The sequence below is a fragment of the Harmonia axyridis genome, chromosome 4 (genome assembly GCF_914767665.1).
Source record: "Harmonia axyridis chromosome 4, icHarAxyr1.1, whole genome shotgun sequence".
NCBI lineage: Eukaryota > Metazoa > Arthropoda > Insecta > Coleoptera > Coccinellidae > Harmonia > Harmonia axyridis.
The window spans coordinates 12,836,361-12,855,723 of NC_059504.1; the positions used below are offsets into that span (position 1 = coordinate 12,836,361).

The 19,363-nt window shown below is 35.8% G+C and overlaps 1 protein-coding gene across 2 annotated transcripts in view; it reads left to right on the top strand.

The window, feature by feature from the left end:
* Positions 1–19,363, top strand: part of LOC123677594 (general transcriptional corepressor trfA) — a 115,111-nt gene that overhangs the window by 88,973 nt on the left and 6,775 nt on the right. For both annotated transcript variants that reach the window (XM_045614216.1, XM_045614215.1), the window contains exon 5: positions 1,240–1,337. In XM_045614216.1, coding sequence (XP_045470172.1) covers positions 1,240–1,337 — 98 coding nt within the window. The remainder of the gene's footprint in view (positions 1–1,239; positions 1,338–19,363) is intronic.

Here is a 19,363-nt window from a genome sequence, read left to right on the forward strand (position 1 = left end):
ATTGTACCATTCTCTCAAGTTCTTCAACCATGAGTTTCTTCCTCTTCCTATTGATCTTTTGCCCATTATCTTTCCCTGGACAATAAGCTGCAGCAACTGGTATTTATCTCCCCTCATAATATGTCCCAGGTATTGCAGTTTGCGCTTTTCAATAGTCAGTACCAATTCTTTCCCTTTCTGCATTCTCCGCAAGATCTCCACATTCGTTACTCTCTCTGTCTGTGTACTTTCTTGCTCATCACCTAAACTCCCATTAGCCTAGCTCAAACTTCACACGTCTTCCTCTTCAAAACCATACCCCGAAAAAAATATTGAGTACGCCACTGGATTCTATTCAGAATTCTGATTCGGACGTAGTTTTTACCTGAGCATTATTTCTAATAACTTCAGAGATAAAGGAGGGGTCCGAAAAGTATCAATTTCCAAAATCACCCTGTATCTTTCGAACGGAAACAGTTATGCAAAATCTGATTAGACCAACTTGAGTTTCACGAAAAAGTAGGACAGGAACGTGAAAACCGCAAGGCTCTATCTTAAGTAACAAGCGAGAAACCTGGCTGTCTCACCCAAAATGGGATGCACTGTACACTATTTTAGCTTGGTTGTATTGTTTTGGATGTTTCTTTGTGTTATTCGTGTTTTAACTTAATTTATTGCTGATATTTGCATTTATAGGATTATATTCATCTATTTTTTTATGATTATATGTGACGTACCCTATATATTATGAGGGCAATAAAGAATAGAATAGAATAGAACGCAGCCAATAAAATCGAAATAACAATCAGGTATGACATAAATTATCATCATTATTCGCTGTGACTCAAATCAAGAAATATTTTCTAATGTAGATGAGAAAAACTCTCAACTCCGCTCCATTACCAAGCGGCACATCTTCACCCGCTCCTCACATAAACTCCCATTCGCCTAGCTCCAAACTTCACACGTCTTCCTCTCCCTAAACGAACGTCACACTTCCCGTATCAATACGCATTACGACGCCTTTCGCCGTCGTAAGTCTCGACGAAAACACCGTGGCGCGTGATGAATGACCCAATTATCGTGAGCTTTCATCTCGCACTAGCCCCGCTTTCAACCCTCTCCGATATTCCCCGGCCCGCCATTTATAAATTTGAATAAGTAGCGAGGCGTGCCAGGGTCCCGGCCGAGTAATAAAATTACCTACGGCCAATTTCAGGTTGCTCTCGCACTGTATAAAGAGGCGTGTTTCTGTTGCAGGTAGCTTCGATGTCTACAACATCGAGACGGCTATGCCGAAAATCGACATGGAGGCCATCGAGCTGCACCTCAGGGCTGCTAGGGAGGAAGAGAGGAGGGTGAGTTTTGAGGTGTTTCTTTAGGTTATTGCAAGCAAATGAGCAACTATCGTTAGTGAGTACCAACAATGACCAATTGCATTTAAGCGCTTTTGGTCATTGTTGGTTATTTCACATGACGTCATGAACTAGCCCTTCTACGTCAACGATTCTGACCGAAGATAACCAAAGGTAACATCACTGGTGGACTCATCAGTTGGGCAATCCAGCGATCTCTGCCCAAGAGTTCTTCCCACTTCATTGTGGAGGGGTGACTATGCCCTATACGCTCTTTTAGTGATGACGTCACACACCGTCATTTAAGTTCTCCTGTCAGTGTTTGGAATCCAAACAAATAAATTGTCATTCAAATTAGTACGTTGTCGTTGAAGAAATTGGCTTATTCTGATAAATAAGATTATTTAAGGAAGATTTCACCATTAATTGATAGACAGAAGGCAAGTGATTGATGCCAGTAAGTTCGAACTTGAAGTTCAACTAATAAACACGGCTTTTTACAAAATCTAGGGAATGATACAGGATTCAAACTCACTGGTATTAACCTCGTTTCTTCTGTCTATCAATTAATACTGAAATCGTTCCTCAAATACTCTATTTTTATGAAAATAAGCCAATTCCTTCAACGACACCGTACTAATTTGAATGACAAGTTATTTGTTTGGATTCCGAACACTGACAGGAGAACCAAAAATGGCGGTGTGTGACGTCACACTAATAGAGCGTATTGCAGTGAGTCTTATAAACCCACAGGTGCCGTGCTTGAGTGCGATGCGAAGCCAGTACTGCCACCTCTCCGGATGCAGAGTCGCTACAGTTTCATTATAACGGAACCTAAATACAGAAGGATAATGATAAAAAAAATTAGTGTTTGTTTCCTTCTTCTTCTTCTAGACCTTAAGGTATTTTCATTGTGAAGGTCACCTCAGTGGGGTGCATCTTCCTAGGAGATTGAACTCCAGCTATCGTTACATCGTTTGGGTGGTCTTCCTAATGGCCTTCTGCTTTCCAGTCCTTAGCGATGTATGCTGATCTATTATGGTCCTTTTTTTCTACGTGGTCTCGTCAATATCTTCTCCTCTTCCTTCCCCATCTCGCTATATTTTCCAGTTTAAAGAGAGATCTTATATCGCTATTTCCAACTGTGTCTCTTAATATTTTTCCTGCGAATATTCTGAGAGTTTTCATCTCCGCTGTTCTTAGGATGTCTAACACAGGATTTGTATATTCGCACCTTTCCATCGATATGCATATGCTTGTTTTCCCAATCAACTTCTCTTAGACAGCCAGTTGTTTTTTTCCCAAAGAGCTAATACCAAGGACAAGACTAACAATAACAGCGGTCATTAGTGGTTATTCGCTTGAAATCGCTTAATATCGTCGAGACGTTTTGGGGTGGTTGCTTCCTGAAGTGTATTGCTTGTATGAGAAACTTCGAGCAGAAGTTTACCACACAGAAAAATATCTTAGTATTATTAACAGAAGTACTACTGTTGAAGGTTTAAAGTATTAAATTTTTAAATGCAACACAAAACTGCTTCGACTAAGGGAAAGAACTGTACCCAAAATAGAGCATTTATGTTACTCTGAACATCGATTGTAAAACTATAAAACTAGAACTATTGTGATAACAGATAACTACATGATTTCTATTAAGGCTACACAATATGCTGGTATTCATTGTATAGCTCATTAATACAATCGACAAATTCTATAGAAAGAACGCTAAATTTCTACACACACACATTTTATATAAGATAAAAACAAAGTTATTTCCACAAGTATTTGTGGAATTCTTATTTATAATGAATTTCTGCCAAGTAAGAACCGAATCCATTGAATATAAAAATTTATATATTTTAAGCGCTAAAGAAATTACTTCTGGATAAAAAGTATTAATTGTATATTTCACTATTACACTATCCATTTTACAAAAAGTACTGTTGTTGAAATCGTTGTTTCTTTTGAATATAATACTAATAATGAATTATTTTGATAAATTTAACAGAATATTTCTATAAATATAACAGAATATATTGTTGATGTTATACAAAAGTATTGTCATGAATATCAATATTTTTGTAATGGATGCCACTTATACTATTAGCAGAACAACTTTTTCATTATAATGGTAACAGAAAATTCTTTATATTTATCAAGTTTTTTTTCAATTGAGTTCTAACAAAAGCGCTTCTATTGATTCAGTAGTTTAGATTGACCAAATAGGGATCTTCATTTTGTTATCGTAACATACATTTTTCGTTATATTTACTAGTACAATTTTTTGAGTGACTGACTTGGAATCAGAGCATTTTCCTTTTTAATTACCGTAACAAACGCACATTGAAAGGAATTGCTTTGAAGAATCCATCCTTTTGTAGCAAATTCAATGATTTTCGAATTTTAAGACGGTAATTGTCTCGAATGATAAAGGCTGAAACATACTCAGTCGATGAAAAGCAGACCGACGTGAAGCACAAAAATCTGTAACTTTAAAGGTTATACATAAGTTACTGACCTCTCTCAATAGAATATTGTTCAGAAATGACGTTACACACTATGTATCTCGCTTATGCTTCGAAAACACGGTATATATCATAAGTCAAAAATGATTGTCCCGGTTTCATCTACACATCTATATATGTTTGTCCAGTTTATAATGAAACACCCTGTATACCTATATAAAGTAAAATAGATTTTTTGTCTGTCTATCGATATGTTTGTTCGGATATCCTTGTAACAGCCTTAATCTGTAAAATTCTTATACGCAATTTCAATGAACTTTGGTATTCTGTTTTTGCTGTAGATGGTCCCATATGAAATTCAATTTTTCCATATGTGAGTTCACTTTGAGCATGCGTAAACGTTCTCATTACATCTGGTGTGGATAATTTGGCACCAAAGGAATTTCAACACTAAACCGCATTAATACTAAAGCCAGTTTCACACCTCGTAACATATCATTTGTTGTGAAATTATTCTCATTGGAGACATAAATAAATGTTTAGAAAAGTATTTAATTTATCCTGGTAGAATTGAACTATCTAAATATACTGATGTCTTATGATGAATTAAATAACTGTTTAAACGATCTATTTAATGAATGAGTCACTTGGAATTTTAACATCGTACAAACCGGAAAATTTTTATTAAAAATACGAAGGAAATATGGGTTGGAATTTCGCATTCCGTCATTTTCGCCAAAAGATATTAAAAAAATGAGGAAGTACCTACTGACTTGAAATCAGGAACTTTTAAGCACTCGTTCATTCACTAGCCAATTGCGCTCTCAACTGCCACGGTTTTGTGGTATTGGAAATGTTAGTTTATTCTTTTTGATATTCCTCTTGAATTTTTTATGGGTCATCAGAGGGTCAAACTTCATCGTTTGAGACCATTTAAGGCTCAAAATTCGAAAATTACTGGCATTGTGACAAAAAGATAAGCGATCGACTAGAGCTCAAAAATGTTCTTTCTATAAACAAGCACCTTACCATTCTATTTATATTAGTAGCGTGAATTATGATATCTGCCTGATAAAAAAAATTTGACCTCTGTCTAGTAATGTTTTTTACTCATAGAGAATAAATCTAAAAATAAAGTAGTTTATGATATTCGCCTACATACATCCGATGTAAACATATCGAATATCTTAGGATGAATGCATATTGCTGAATGTTGATCACATCATCAGATCTTTGGGAAATTGAAGAAAAATATTGAAAAAAAATTACCCAATATTTCCGTGATTTCATGTGTATATAAAGAATAACCAATTCAAGCTTCGTGTGAAAATTCATTCGAATAGCATCTTCAAAACCATAGAAATTCTGGCTTTCGAAAAAATTCTTTTATTTCATTGACAACAGATCTCACTAAGTTGAGATTTAACAAATAAATACATATAAGCATTCTATATTCAGTGTGGTCCAACTAAAACTTAACACCTCGATTTTCCGGCTTTGAAATGAAAATATGGAAAATTGCTTGGACCCGTCAATTTCCGATTCGAGGGGGAACAACTTTTCCGCTCTTCGCATCCCCTAAACTGCAACCCCCTAACAGGGGTGAGTACAACCCCTTGATTTTGAATAGGGATGAGATGAGGGATGCGATACCTCATTTTGATCGAGTACTATCTGATCCTGAAATTTCACTTCAAAATTTCCATCGACAACCAAATGACAGGTGAAATAGACAAAGAGCACAAATACTAAATAACGGGTGTTTTTTTTCGAGGTACATAACTTTAAGTTGGCATTACTGTTCAAGATGGCGACCGATTTAACAGCTGTCAAGTGATTTATTTTCAATTTGGTTTGGCAATTCATCATGATTAGACTCACGCCTGAACAACGCTTGCATATAGTGCAATTTTATTTCGAAAATAATGGTTCTGTGCGGAACACGTATCGCGCACAACGTCCATTTTATTTTGTTTAGCGATGAAGCGCACTTCTGATTGAATGACTACATCAACAAACAAAACTGCCGCATTTGGAGTGAAGCTAATCCTCAAGTGTATGTCGAAACACCGTTACATCCAGAAAAACTGACTGTTTGGTGCGCTTTATGGGCTGGTGGAATCATTGGTGAATTGGCCTCCAAGATCTTGTGATTTGACACCGCTAGACTACTTTCTGTGAGGCTATGTAAATTCATTGGTCTATGCGGATAAGTCACAAACCCTTGACCATTTGGAAGACAACATTCGCCGTGTTATTACCGATATACGGCCACAAATGTTGGAAAAAGTCATCGAAAATTAGACGTCCAGATTGGACTACATCCGAGCCAGCCGTGACGGTCATATGCCTGAAATCATATTTAAAATGTAATGCCACAAGATTATCTTGCGGATAAATAAAATTAGTGTCAATCGAATAATCCATCGTTGTTTTATTGCAACTTAAAGTTCTATACATCTAAAAAAAAAACACCCTTTACCTTTGAAATGTGTCGGATACCAATAATATTCTCGAGATAAATTCCACATTGCCTCTTTCGCTATTTTCGCTATTATTTCATTATCGATGGATATTTCGAAGCGAATTTTAAGGGGCAGATAGTACTCGATAAGATCTTCAAAATGAGGTTTCGCAACACCCCTCATCTCTATTCAAAATCAAGGGGTTGTTGTCACCCCCGTTAGGGGGTTAAAGTTACAGGAATGAAAAAAGCGGAAAAGTTGTTCCTCTCGAATCATAAATTATTAGGTCCGAGCGATCTTCCACATTTTCATTTTAAAGTCGGAAAATCGAGGTGTTAAGTTTTCGTTGGACCACCCTGTATGTATTATCATGTGGTCTCAAAAGACGTAATTGGCGTTTGAATGAACAAGTGTTCAAAAGGTTCCGGCTTCACGTTAGTACCTTCCTTATTTTTTTGGCCATATAAATGCATTTCAGCCTGGAGATAATCCATTTTATGGACTGTCTCTATTTCCACTAAAGACGATAATGGTTTGGCTTAGTGGAATGACTCATATAATGGCCTTGTGCTACTGATCCAATAGGATGAAAGCATCGAAAGCTCACGGTAGCAGCGAACACTTAGTAGACTGCGTTAATCACCTTAGGTTATCTAAATTTGCTATCAGAAACTGTTAATGAACAGATGACTCCTTATTGCTTTCGAGTGTGGATTAACGTAATCATAAACATGTTTTATCATTCATTGGCACTATAAAAATCTTGTCAATATCCGTCGACAAACAGAGGAGACATTAGCGTATCACGAATTTAAGCCAGACCCACAATAAGTACTTTTCTAATTACTACGAGAAATTCAAGTGAAATATGAATGTCAGGAGATTTTGCTTGTTTACGTACCTAAAAGAAATGAGGAAAACACTGGCGTGAAGTCAGCAGCATTTGCGCTCTCGGAGATCACAAAATTGTATACAGGTATATCTTCGAAGGCGCAAAATGCCTTATAAACGTGTTAAGTTCATCAAGTATTTTCTATTTTCCATGGGTTTTTGGTCTACTCTCGAATTTTGTTATCTATGTAAGTTGATCTACAAACTCTGTTTTGTATCAATCAAAAAGTGAAATTTAACTGAAGATGCCACAGTTGTTGAAACAATTTATGTTGATGTTAAAATTTGAGGAAATTAGTTTTGTTTCATTTCATGTAATTGGCTATAAAGGAAAACTTCAACTGAAGATATACTGGGTTATATGTCGTAGTCCAGATTTCACAGCTCTGTTTCAAACAGAATTGTCATAACATGTAAAAATTGTGAAAACTTGCTACATAAATAATGATTCTGTAGTAAGTACTTTTCGTGCATCACAGGCAGATGACATAATCGTTTATCTAAGCGTACAATTGGCGAAACAGTGAAAAAAATTGAAGAGACTAGATCTATTACTGATGTCTCAAAGCCCATACACCATCGAAATACAAGCTTGAACGAAAATATTACTGCTTTAAGTGGAAGTGTTGAAGAAGATCCTCGGCGCGCAAAACACTTGGGCATATTTTACGGCAAGTTATGGCAAATTCCCTATGAACCTGTGAAGTTCATCAGTTCTTTTCTATTTTCCATAGAATTTCGGTCATTTGTCGAATATAAGTTGATCTAGAAACTCTGTTTTATATCTATAAAAATGTAAAATCATATAAAATGCCGGCGAGTTATCTAAGACCACCTCACCTCACCTCACCAGGATTGGTTCCTGTAAGAGATCACGCGGAGGACATTTGATGTCGTATTCCATATGGATCCTTGGATCAGTACATACGCTTTGTTTTCGAGATACAAAATGGTTCTTGTAGTCCTTCTTTTTATAAGAGTTAATCGAATTTTTATGAACCATTGCTCCAGATCGGCAAAATAAACAGGAAATTTGATGATTATATCAATCATCACAGCTTACTAACTGGATTTTCATGATCATTTGGATGTGCTAGAGCATTTCATAATTACATTTCTTCAAACTTACCAGTGATCCACAAAAAAAAATTCTGGAGGAAAAGAGCGGGCATTGCTCCAGAAAAAACATCACCCTGTATAGTTGCATTTGAAATTGGCATATCATATGACGTAAACTCTATTTAGTCAAATTTCAGTTGAATGAATATCTTCCAAATAGCAGCTGCTAACCGAAAAAAATTCGAAAAAAAAATTAAAATTCAACACCCTGTATTTCGAGAGTAAAGCGTTCGTGGGTTTATGTTTATTGAACATTTTACCTAATATTATCCAAGGAATCTACCATTTTCATTTGTACCTACGTCCAATTTAGGAGCACCTTATATTTTATCAGGAATCAGGACGCCTTCTACTGAAAGTTCCCAAAACAACAAGCCAAAATCGGATTTCCTTCCAGTCAAACCACATCAGAATTAAGTCTCCTATAAACACAATCGAATTCCGTCAACGCCAGAATTTGTGGCGATGATCGCCCAGTGATAATGCATAAGCACGCCCATGTGTGGGTTCCGACAGCATTTCGACAGATATGATGATAGGAAACAACATCAGTGTTGATTCAGAAAGCATCTCATCCACTAATAAACCAAATATCGTACAGCTGGTAGAATGAACGATTGTACGTCCCAATTAACGCGCTAGAATCCGGGATTCAATTCGGGGAACCGTCTATTCCTGCCTAACTGATCTGACGCACCGTGGTTCTGATGATCTCATTTTTTTCCCCGTCTGAGTAAAAATGTAAACAGAGGTTGCGAAGTTTCGTGCTAAGTTATCGGATGATTTTGGTGTGAGACTGATTGTTGTGGGTGTTTTATAGTGGATATATTGGATTATGAGCCTTAGAATGGAGTTTCCTAAACCTTACAAACCGGCGAGGGTAGGTTTCTGTAATATTTTCGCTAAATATGTATATAGTTATCGCACTCCACCCTGTGGCAAAATTCTATCAAGTGAGACTTACCTATTTCGGTCTACTGAACAAAAAATTCCAATGAAATTTTTCGCGCTCTCGACTAGTTTCGGAGATATGGTCCTCAAAATTTCAAAAAAACGGGGTTTGTCACGTATGTTTTTCTCCCTCACAAAACCTCACAAATTATATACAGGGTGTTTTCCCTAACGTGAACCTTGAAGGAGGTGTTAGTATCACTCATTTGCTGTCGATTGAGGCATATTTATTGACAACCGAAAATCAACAGTTTCCGAGATATTTGAGTTCTTGCGTTTTTTGAAAATTTTTTTCTACGTTGAACAAGTTTGATTTAAGTTTTGGATTGTTTTCATTAGAGAACGGTAAATATATAGTTATCGCAATAGACCGAGTGGAAAAATTCTGTTTAGTGGACTTACGTATTTTTGGTCTCCTAAACAAAAAAAAATGAAAATTTTCGCGGACTGGTTTCGGAGATATGGTCCCCCAAAGTCAGAAAAACGGGGTTTTTCACGTAGGATGTTATGTATATCAAATTTAGATCCAATTTATTCCTTCTAGTTATCAGCACAATATGCACATCCTAATTTAACAACTTTCAACAATTGCAACACGTTTTTACAAAAGAATCACCTCCAAATTAACAAATAATCATCCTTCTTACTAAACTCACAAAAATATAACTATATATACAACGTGTTTCCAAATTAGACGTGAACCTTGAAGGAGGTGTCTTTTGCTGTCGATTGAGCCATTTTCATTATCAACCGAAAATCAACAGTTTCCGAGATATTTGAGTTCTTGTGTTTTTTATAAAATTCTCACCTCACATTTTTCGTCAGTTTTTTCTACGTTGACCAAGTTTGATTTAACTTTTGGATTGTCTTCATTAGAGAAGGATATGATATGTATGAAAAAAGCAAAACTATGCTGCTTAGATGTTGAATAAGAATCAGTACAATTTCAAAGTTGGTATATGAAGAGAATATAATAGTGAATTTCTAATATAAATTTGCATGCAACTTCCGAATTCCACAATTTAGGTATGACAAAATTGTTTAGAAAACTTACCAAATTCCTTCTTCATTTCCTAAGAAAGTTTTCGTTAGAATGGCACTAGTTTTGTTTCAGCATATTTTGATTCGAAAGGGGAAAGACTAAGCAAAGAATTGAAGTAATGAATTCAATATTTTTTATTGTAATTAAAATCAAAATGTATTCATAAATTATGTTTAAAATGACCTCCACCATTTCTTATTCAAGCACGTGCCGTCTTTCTTGTTTCTTAATACTTTTTACCTGAAATTTACTTTCGATTTTCTTTCTTTGTCTAATCTAACGGTGTTAGGTCTGGACTTCTCGCTGGCCACGAAAATAATCCAAAATTTGGTCAACGTAGAAAAAATTTACGAAAAACAAAGTAAGGGGAGAAATCTTTCAAAAATTACAAGAACTCAAATATCTTGTGAACTGTTGATTTTTGGTAATCACTAAATATGGCTCAAACGACAGCAAATGAGCCATACTAATACGTCTTCCAAGATTCGCGTCTAATTTGGAAAGACCCTGTATAATTGTTCAAGGAATCGTCTATCAAAAGTCATATTTTTGTGAGTTTAGTAAGAAATATTTATTTTTAGTAATTTACAGGTAACCTTTCTGTGAAAATTTTAATTTTTAAATATTTATCATTTTCAACTAATATACCCGACTTGATTTCAATTCAGCAAAATTTGAAGTTTTGAAAAAAAGACTTGCATTTAAATTCGATAATTACTTGTTATTTTTAACATTTTCGATAACATTGCAGCTTGACCTCAATAAAGTATGTTTATTATTTTTGTCAGCCTCAATACAGATAAAATAATGAAACTATTCCATTTATTTACAAAAATTTCTTCCACTGAGCGAAATTCAAAACATCACATTAAAATTAGTCAAAATAATTTTTGGTAGGTTCCTATATATATTTCGGTAGTTTAAATGCATCAATAATATCAAAATTTCAAAATCAACACACGTCAAATTATTTTATGCTTTTCGATTACGAAAATATTGAATAGTAAGTGAGGCTGTCAAAGCATCGCAAGATTGTAATTTAATAGGTATCGATTTAAGTGTTAATAGGTGAGTGTAGATCAATAATACTGAAATCTATAATTACAAAACTATTCTTTGTATTCATTGTAAATCTTATACCCATTAGTTTTTCAAACACTTTCATTCTTAAAAGATAGACATTCGGTGTAATTCCTAGGTATAAACACTTGATACATATTGTGTAATTGAAATATTTGTTGAGGAATTATTTCACTTTCATTCGCTCAAATTAGACACATACTTTCTCCTCAATATATCAAGACTACAATGACCCTTCATTGGAACGAAAGACTAATTTGAATTAATTTAAAAAACGAATTAATGTGCATGTGGGAGAACAAGTGGAAATATTTATCAGATTTTAGTCCTCAACAGTTCTTAGAAAAATTGAAAAACCACTGGCGATAAGTCACCAACTTTTGCACTCTTGTGTGAATTCTGTGGTTTATAGGATTATCAGATGAGAAAAACCTGATTATTTTAACTCGTGTGAAAGCTACAGTACTGAATTCTTGGATTAACTTCATATACACTCAAATTTTCAATGAAATCTGACAATAATCATCTGGGATATGGAATTTAAAAAAATATTTTGTGTCCTTTGACACATAATAAGCTTCTCAAGAAATTCTGCATGAATATTCCCTTCAGTATTATGCAACTGATTTCCAAATTTCAGTTCGAGCAGATGAATATTTTTATCAAGATACAAAATTTCATACGCTTATTCAACTCTGGAACCAACGAACGAATAATTTTGTCCATTAACTAACTTAATCGAGATATTCGGAATTATCATGTATAGGGTGTCCCAAATTCGTTGTCTTGTGAAGATATCTCAGAGCCAGAATCCTCTTGAGCAAGAAAAAAAAGGAATGGTACGCATTTTCGAGTTACGTTATTACAAAAGTTTCAATTTCACACGGCAAATCAACCAAGAGCCTATCTATGATAATTTGTGAACATCAAATAATTAAATTATTCGATGGCCCCAAGGTCCCAACATCGTTAAATTTTTTCAAGATTTTTAAACTGGGAACTGTTGTTCCTTAAATGTGACAAAAAAAAATCTAACGGTGATAAATCCGGAGACCTTGGGGGCCACCGAATACTTTAATTATCTGAAGTTCACAGATTATCATAGATAGGCACTTGGTTAGATTGCCGTGTGATTGATGACTATCGTCTCAAAATTCGAAAATCACAAATATCCAGATATTGTGTTCATCAGGTCGATCATCGGCTACAAAAAATTATCCGATGACTCAGCTGAATCTCCAATCGTACGAAATTGAAATGGCCGTGGATGCTGACACGCACTCGTCAAATTGATCCATTTAAATCAATTCTCGGATGAGGATCTCGTCGATAAAGAAATTTTTCACTTTGGCACTTCGCCACAATGAATGAATATATTGGAAAAATAGAATGAATGCGATCTATTGTGCTGTGTTGTTGCTTCCACTTTTTCAGTAGAATGACCGAAAAAGCCAATACCGTTACAAACAGGTTGCGGATTTGTATGCAAAAATAGATTGTTTGAGCGTAGTTGAGTGTGCTCTCGAAATTGGTTAACGCACTGTGTATTGATATAGTCAATTCAAAGAACATAAACGGTGTCAAATAAACAAAAAGAATTAAAAAAAAATAGAAAAATTATTTATGAGATTGAACAAGACAACAGAAAAATATTTTGAATATTTGATTGGGAATTCAAAAATGTTTAAACCGTCATGTAAAAATCAATCTTTCTCGCTTTCCTTTTGTATAAAACATTAAAATGTCGTTAAGTTATATAAATATTGGTCCAATAGTTATGCTAAATCATTTCTGTAATCCTTTTATCGTCATATGTACTATTTCTAACTAATTCAATTTTTGACGATAATTTTATGATTCATAATAGTCACAGAATTCCTAATTTTTTATCAGCCTGTTCACCAATCAACTTCTCTTGATGTTCATAAAGTTTATCCTCTAGCAAATGGAATTGGTAAAAATAGAGCACTATGAAAAAAAAATTTAAAAGTCGATTGGTAATTCTGAATTCTTGATATTATATCTACATGCTAATAGGTCATACAATGTAACTATTAATTTCCTTACAATCGATTAGATCAGTTGGAAATAGGTGAAGGTTAATAATAAACGATCTTCCCAATGATTTATTGAGTGAAATTGAATGTTTTCATTCGTAAATAGTTGAATCGTTCGAAAAAAAAAGTAACTTTAAAATAACGAAGGAAAATAATTTCCAATAAACTAAATCACTTCGTTTCATTATTTATTTGAAGGTTTCCCAAAAATCCTCTTCAAACTGTCATCTGTTGACATTTGACAAATAAAACTACATCATTACTGAAAATGAAATGATACGCGCTTTAACAACTCATTGAAATTGATCAAATTTACCATAAAAATGGTGAAAACTTCGAGCTGTTGGGACAAGTTGATGATGTGAGGAACCGAAACCGTGTGTGTCGCTCAAAAACAACTGAGAATATCGCTGCTGTATCTCGTAGTGTTGACGAAAACACATGAACTCAAGCAACGTCCTATCTTCGCTGATTGGGTCCTTGAAATGCATCAAAACGATCCGGATTTTCATCGAAAAATCATCTTCAGTGATGAGGTCCAAGTTCACTTCGAAGGCTTCGTCAATAAGCAGAATTGTCGCATTTGGGTCTCGGAATACCCAAGAAAGATTGTTGAAAAGCCTTTCCATCCTTAACGTGTCACTGTTTGATGCGGTTTTTGGGCTAATGTTGTGATTGGACCTTACCTACTTATTCGAAAATGGTGCTGTACAACTGTTACGATAAATGGATCACGATACCGAGATATAATCAAAGATTTTTCATAACCAGAATTGGAAGGTATTGCTATAGACGAAGTTTATTTTCAACAAACGTGACACAGAAGCAACGTAACAATCATATTTTTTCAAGAAAAGTTTCTAGGTGTAGGTGATCACAATTGGCCACCGAGATCTCGTGATTTAATGTCTGTAGACTTTTTTCTTCGGGCCACTCTCCAAAATCGATTCATGACCTTAAAGATGGAATTCATGTTATCGAGGACCTACGGCCGCATAGAAAATTTTATGAATTGTAACCGTGACGGTCATTTGGCTAATATCGTTTTCCATGGTTAATGGCATACCAACCTTCCTCTTCACAATGAAATGAAAATCTATTGATTTCTCATCGTTTTTTCAAACTTTTATTGGAAAAACTGCCGCATTTGGAGTGAAGCTAATCCTCAAGTGTATGTCGAAACACCGTTACATCCAGAAAAACTGACTGTTTGGTACGCTTTATGGGCTGGTGGAATCATTGGTCCGTACTTCTTCAAAAACGATGATGGCCAGAACGTTACAATCAGTAGTGATTGGTATAGAGCCATGATTACTAACTTTTTCATTCCTGAATCGAACAACCATGATGTCCAGGAGCTGTGGTTCCAACAAGACGGCGCAACATGTCACACAGCTCGTGCCACAATCGATTTATTGAAAGACACGTTTGGTGACCGCCTAATTTCACGTTTTGGACCTGTGAATTGGCCTCCAAGATCTTGTGATTTAACACCGCTAGACTACTTTCTGTGGGGCTATGTAAAGTCATTGGTCTATGCGGATAAGCCACAAACTCTTGACCATTTGGAAGACAACATTCGCGGTGACATGGAAAAAATCATCCAAAATTGGACGTCCAGATTGAACTACATCCGAGCCAGCCGTGGCGGTCATATGCCAGAAATCATATTTAAAATGTAATGCCACAAGATTATCTTGCGGATAAATAAAATTCATGTCGATCGAATAATCCTTCGTTGTTTTATTGCAATTTAAAGTTCTATAGCCCTAAAAAACAACCTTTATAATACCTCAAAACCTTATGAGAAATTGAGTTTTTCAGCATTAAGTTCAGATTCTATAGAAAATTTCACTCGGATAATGTTTTTGTGAAATTAATGATGCTCTAAAAATAAATGGAAAATTTCAATTTTCGTTCACATTTCGAGAATATCGACATGTGGCTTTCAGCTTCCCTCGAATCTCAAAAAATGAGCAATAAAATTTGCCATTTATTTCTCTAAGTGCCGTAAGTCCGAAGATCCGATCATTTGACGTCGAATTTGGACCACAGAAGTCAGAAGGTGTCCAATAGGCTCTCAAAAAGACTTCTCCAAACGTATTCGGCTAAGTTGAGTATCGGAAGTGAAAAAATCCGCCGGAGTCATATCAGGTGAAAACGACGGCTATTAACTACCTAAGATTTACCTATTTTCCTTGCACGAATTTGTCACAACATGACGCGAATTTGCTCCAGCTTCACTCTCACCAATCTCCTTCGTTCAATAAATGAAGATTAACGTAATTAAATACACTGCTCAACAATTGATAGGGATGACTTACTTGTTCTAAATTTATTTCTGAAATATTCGCTCCAAGATTATAAATTTAGTCAGATATCAGAGTATTTTCAGTTGATAATATGGTTCACTTGAGAAAAGAATGATAAAATGAAAAGTTGAATAGAAAAAAAGACTTTATTAGGAACACTCAAAATTCTGTGTTTGAATAACATAAAAATTTTATGATGAAACCACAAGAAGGCTGAAGGTTCGGTTAAGCTAGTACCTAGTTGGTCCCCCACGAGCTCGTCTCAAGCATTCTACCCTACGAGGCATACTATCGATCAAACGATTTATAAAATTTTGGGGCAAATTCGTCCAAATATCCCGTAAAGCATTAGAAAGGCCCTCCAGGTTATTAATCGGTTGTTCTAAGGTTGACAATTGTCTAGACATCTCAGACCAGACATGTTCGATGCAATTCATGTCTGGAGAGCGAGCTGGCCAGTCCATCCTATCAATAGCATGAGTTTCTAGCGCTTCATTAACCAGACGACTACGGTGTGGACGGGCATTAGCGTCAATTAAAATGGAATTCTCGCCCACGGCTGCCACAAACGGTACAATTATGGGTTCAATAATCATATCGTGATATCTCTGGCTGGTCATGGTGGTGTTCTGCAGAACAACCAACTCTGTGCGTTGGTTCAAACAAATGCCTCGCCATACACATATAGAACCTCCGCCAAAAGCTGTTGTGGGTACCATAAACTGTTCTGCATACCTTCGACCTCTTTCCCTCCAAGCAAGAATACGTCCATCGGAGTTGACCAAACGAAATCTAGACTCATCCGTAAATAAACATCGGCTCCAATCTTCAAGTGTCCAATTGCGGTGCTCCTCAGCCTATTGCCGTCGATGAACCCGGTGTTCCCTATTCAAACGGGGATGTTGTACCCTCCTACGTGCTCTCAAACCACGAACATGTAGTCGTCGTCTTACAGTCTGGTTCGAAATTAGAACTCCTGTTTCAACTCTCAGTGATCTATTGAGCCGCGACGCCGGGTAAGTGGGATTTCTCCTAGCATTGAGGATCAAAAGACGATCTTCGGCAGCTGTTGTACTGCGCTGCCGACCTCCCCCATGAACATAAGCTACTGAGTCGTTTTGGATGAACCTATTCCAAGCCCGACTTACGACACTTTGCGAAACATTCAACCGCCGGGACACTTCTCGCTGGGACAAACCTTCCTGTATCCACCGTATGATTTGGTCCAGTTGCACAGGAGCCAAACGTCTTCTCGGCATGACTAATAAGCTGATATTGTTCTCATTTCTTCAATTATTGTCACCTTATGTGTTTGAACGAGAGAAAAAAACAGATTTAATAACAAATACCACATTGCTTTTCACTCCACCTGTAACAGCCTACAGATAATAATCGATTTTGTGAACAAGAGCCGATGAAGTGAGGAAGACTTTGTTATAATCAACTCAAAACATCTTACTTTTTCCTTAGAGAACATATAATGTACAGATATTCACGAGATAACTGGGAAAAAATACAAATGAAGAGAAGTTCATAAGTGATCCCTAGCAATTGTTGATCAGTGTAATTAAAGTAGTGTTAGATCGACACAATGTCTTCCTCTCTCCCTACTTCGTATCGCATGCGAGTCCGAGCCACCGGAAAATAATCATTAATTCTTCATTATTATTGAAATGATGAAAGAATCGCTCTCTGCTATTCCACATCATCTCTCGAAGTGAATGGCCAAATCCAGTTGTTCGTGAAATTTCCTTCGCGTTCTCCAAGAAATTCGGGCTATCGATAAACGACGCGCTCAATGTTAATATCGCGCTACCGAAAGAATTCGGGCTTTATTGGAAAAACGATCCCGTCGGCCGTGTTGTGCTGCCATCATCGGATATTGATATTAATAATTGTGACCGTGCTGGGAAGATGGCAAATGCATCGTTGAAACGGAAGAGACATTATAAGAAGGACACCCTGTATCTGTACGATCTTTACACCCTCACGTTCGACAATAATGAGACTCTGGAGAGTTTGGACGAAACTGTGAGTTTGAAGGAATTTAATATTATGTCACTCGATAACATAACATTCGTTGGGAAAATTCGATATGTTTTTTCCAAGAAATTAATTAACAAAGAGGTCTTATCCAATTTGATTGGGACTTACTATAGCATTTCACTCAATAAGTTTCGGGCCCAACTGATGAAAATAAGTTTTTCTACATTCATGCAAAAAGCAAAACTTTATTGAACTATATTTAGTGGAAAAAGAAGTTCTTTATTGCACTAGTGCAATAAAGTTTTTATTGCACTCATCTGTCATTCTACTTCAACGTGCTGCCACCAATTGTTCATTCACTTTCAACATTGAGGGTAAAAATAAAGTTTGAGTTAAATTGTTCGTAACGTATTAGTTCCAGTTTGAATGCAAATCGATATTAATAATAAAGTATTCAAGTTGCGCTTTTCATTTTCCTACACCTAGAGCCGCACCTCAATAAATCATTTTTTACTTTTTGCATGAACGTAGAAAAAATGTTGTATGCAACTCGTGCAAAAATTGTTTATTGCACTCGACGTGTTGTGCAACTCGGCCTAACGGCCTCGTCGGAAAATTTCACGTCGAGTGCAATAAACATTCACTTTTTGCACTTGTTGCATAAATAATTATTCTTCTCAAAAATTAGACTTTATTGGTCAACTTAGTCACCTTCAAGAGAGACATGATAGAATTTAATTTTCTGTTTGATATTTGCTATTTCTGCTATTTCTTTTCCGCACGCTTACGTGGAAATTCAATATTAAAAAAAAAAATTGTTTCTTATTCTTGTCTTGAACTCAAAACCCCTATGAAAATTATCTCCTTGTACCCTACTATTGGCATTGTGACATTTCTTGGATTCTCCCTTCAAATAGCTGAAAAATTTGCAACAATTCAATCCGTTCTCTAAAATACAGAGTGATCCTAAATTGGTGCTACAAACGAAAATTGGAGAATTTCACGAAAAAAGTTCCAATTTAAAAATTTCATCATGTGGTATATTAAAATTGAATGCAAAACAACTGGGTGATATTTTTTCGGGAACAGTGTCCACTTCTTTGTTCCAGAACTTTTTTTTTGTTTACCGCTAGTATATAAGTTGAAAAAATGTAAAAAAAAACTTTGGTTCCGTACCTCAACGATTTCGAGAAATTTTTCCAATAAAAATTATAAAGAAATACCAACAGCAACAAATTAAGCTTGATGAGATTCGAACCACATCTATTCCAAATCATTCATTTTTGAGCGGTCGTCTACGAAAAGATCCCTCTAACATAATTACGTCACAACAATGTCTGTTATTTTAGAATTTTGTGCCAGAGATGGTCTTAAATGATAAGGTTCGACTTACTGATGACGAATCCTCAAATTCGAATCAGTCGGGCCTCCGGCCGGTAGACTGTCGTAAACATGATAACTCTCAAACATAAAGTACTGCTTGAAACTTCTATGGTTCTGACGACGGTATTCACATTAAATTTTGCAAGAGAGTGTGAATGTAGTTCGTAATGTTTTGGAGAAATGATTCATTTTCGAATGGCTTCCTCCATTTTTAACCCTTGAAATGAATGGATCAGGTTTCAAGGTAATATATCAATAGGGCGGTACAGCCAGCAATT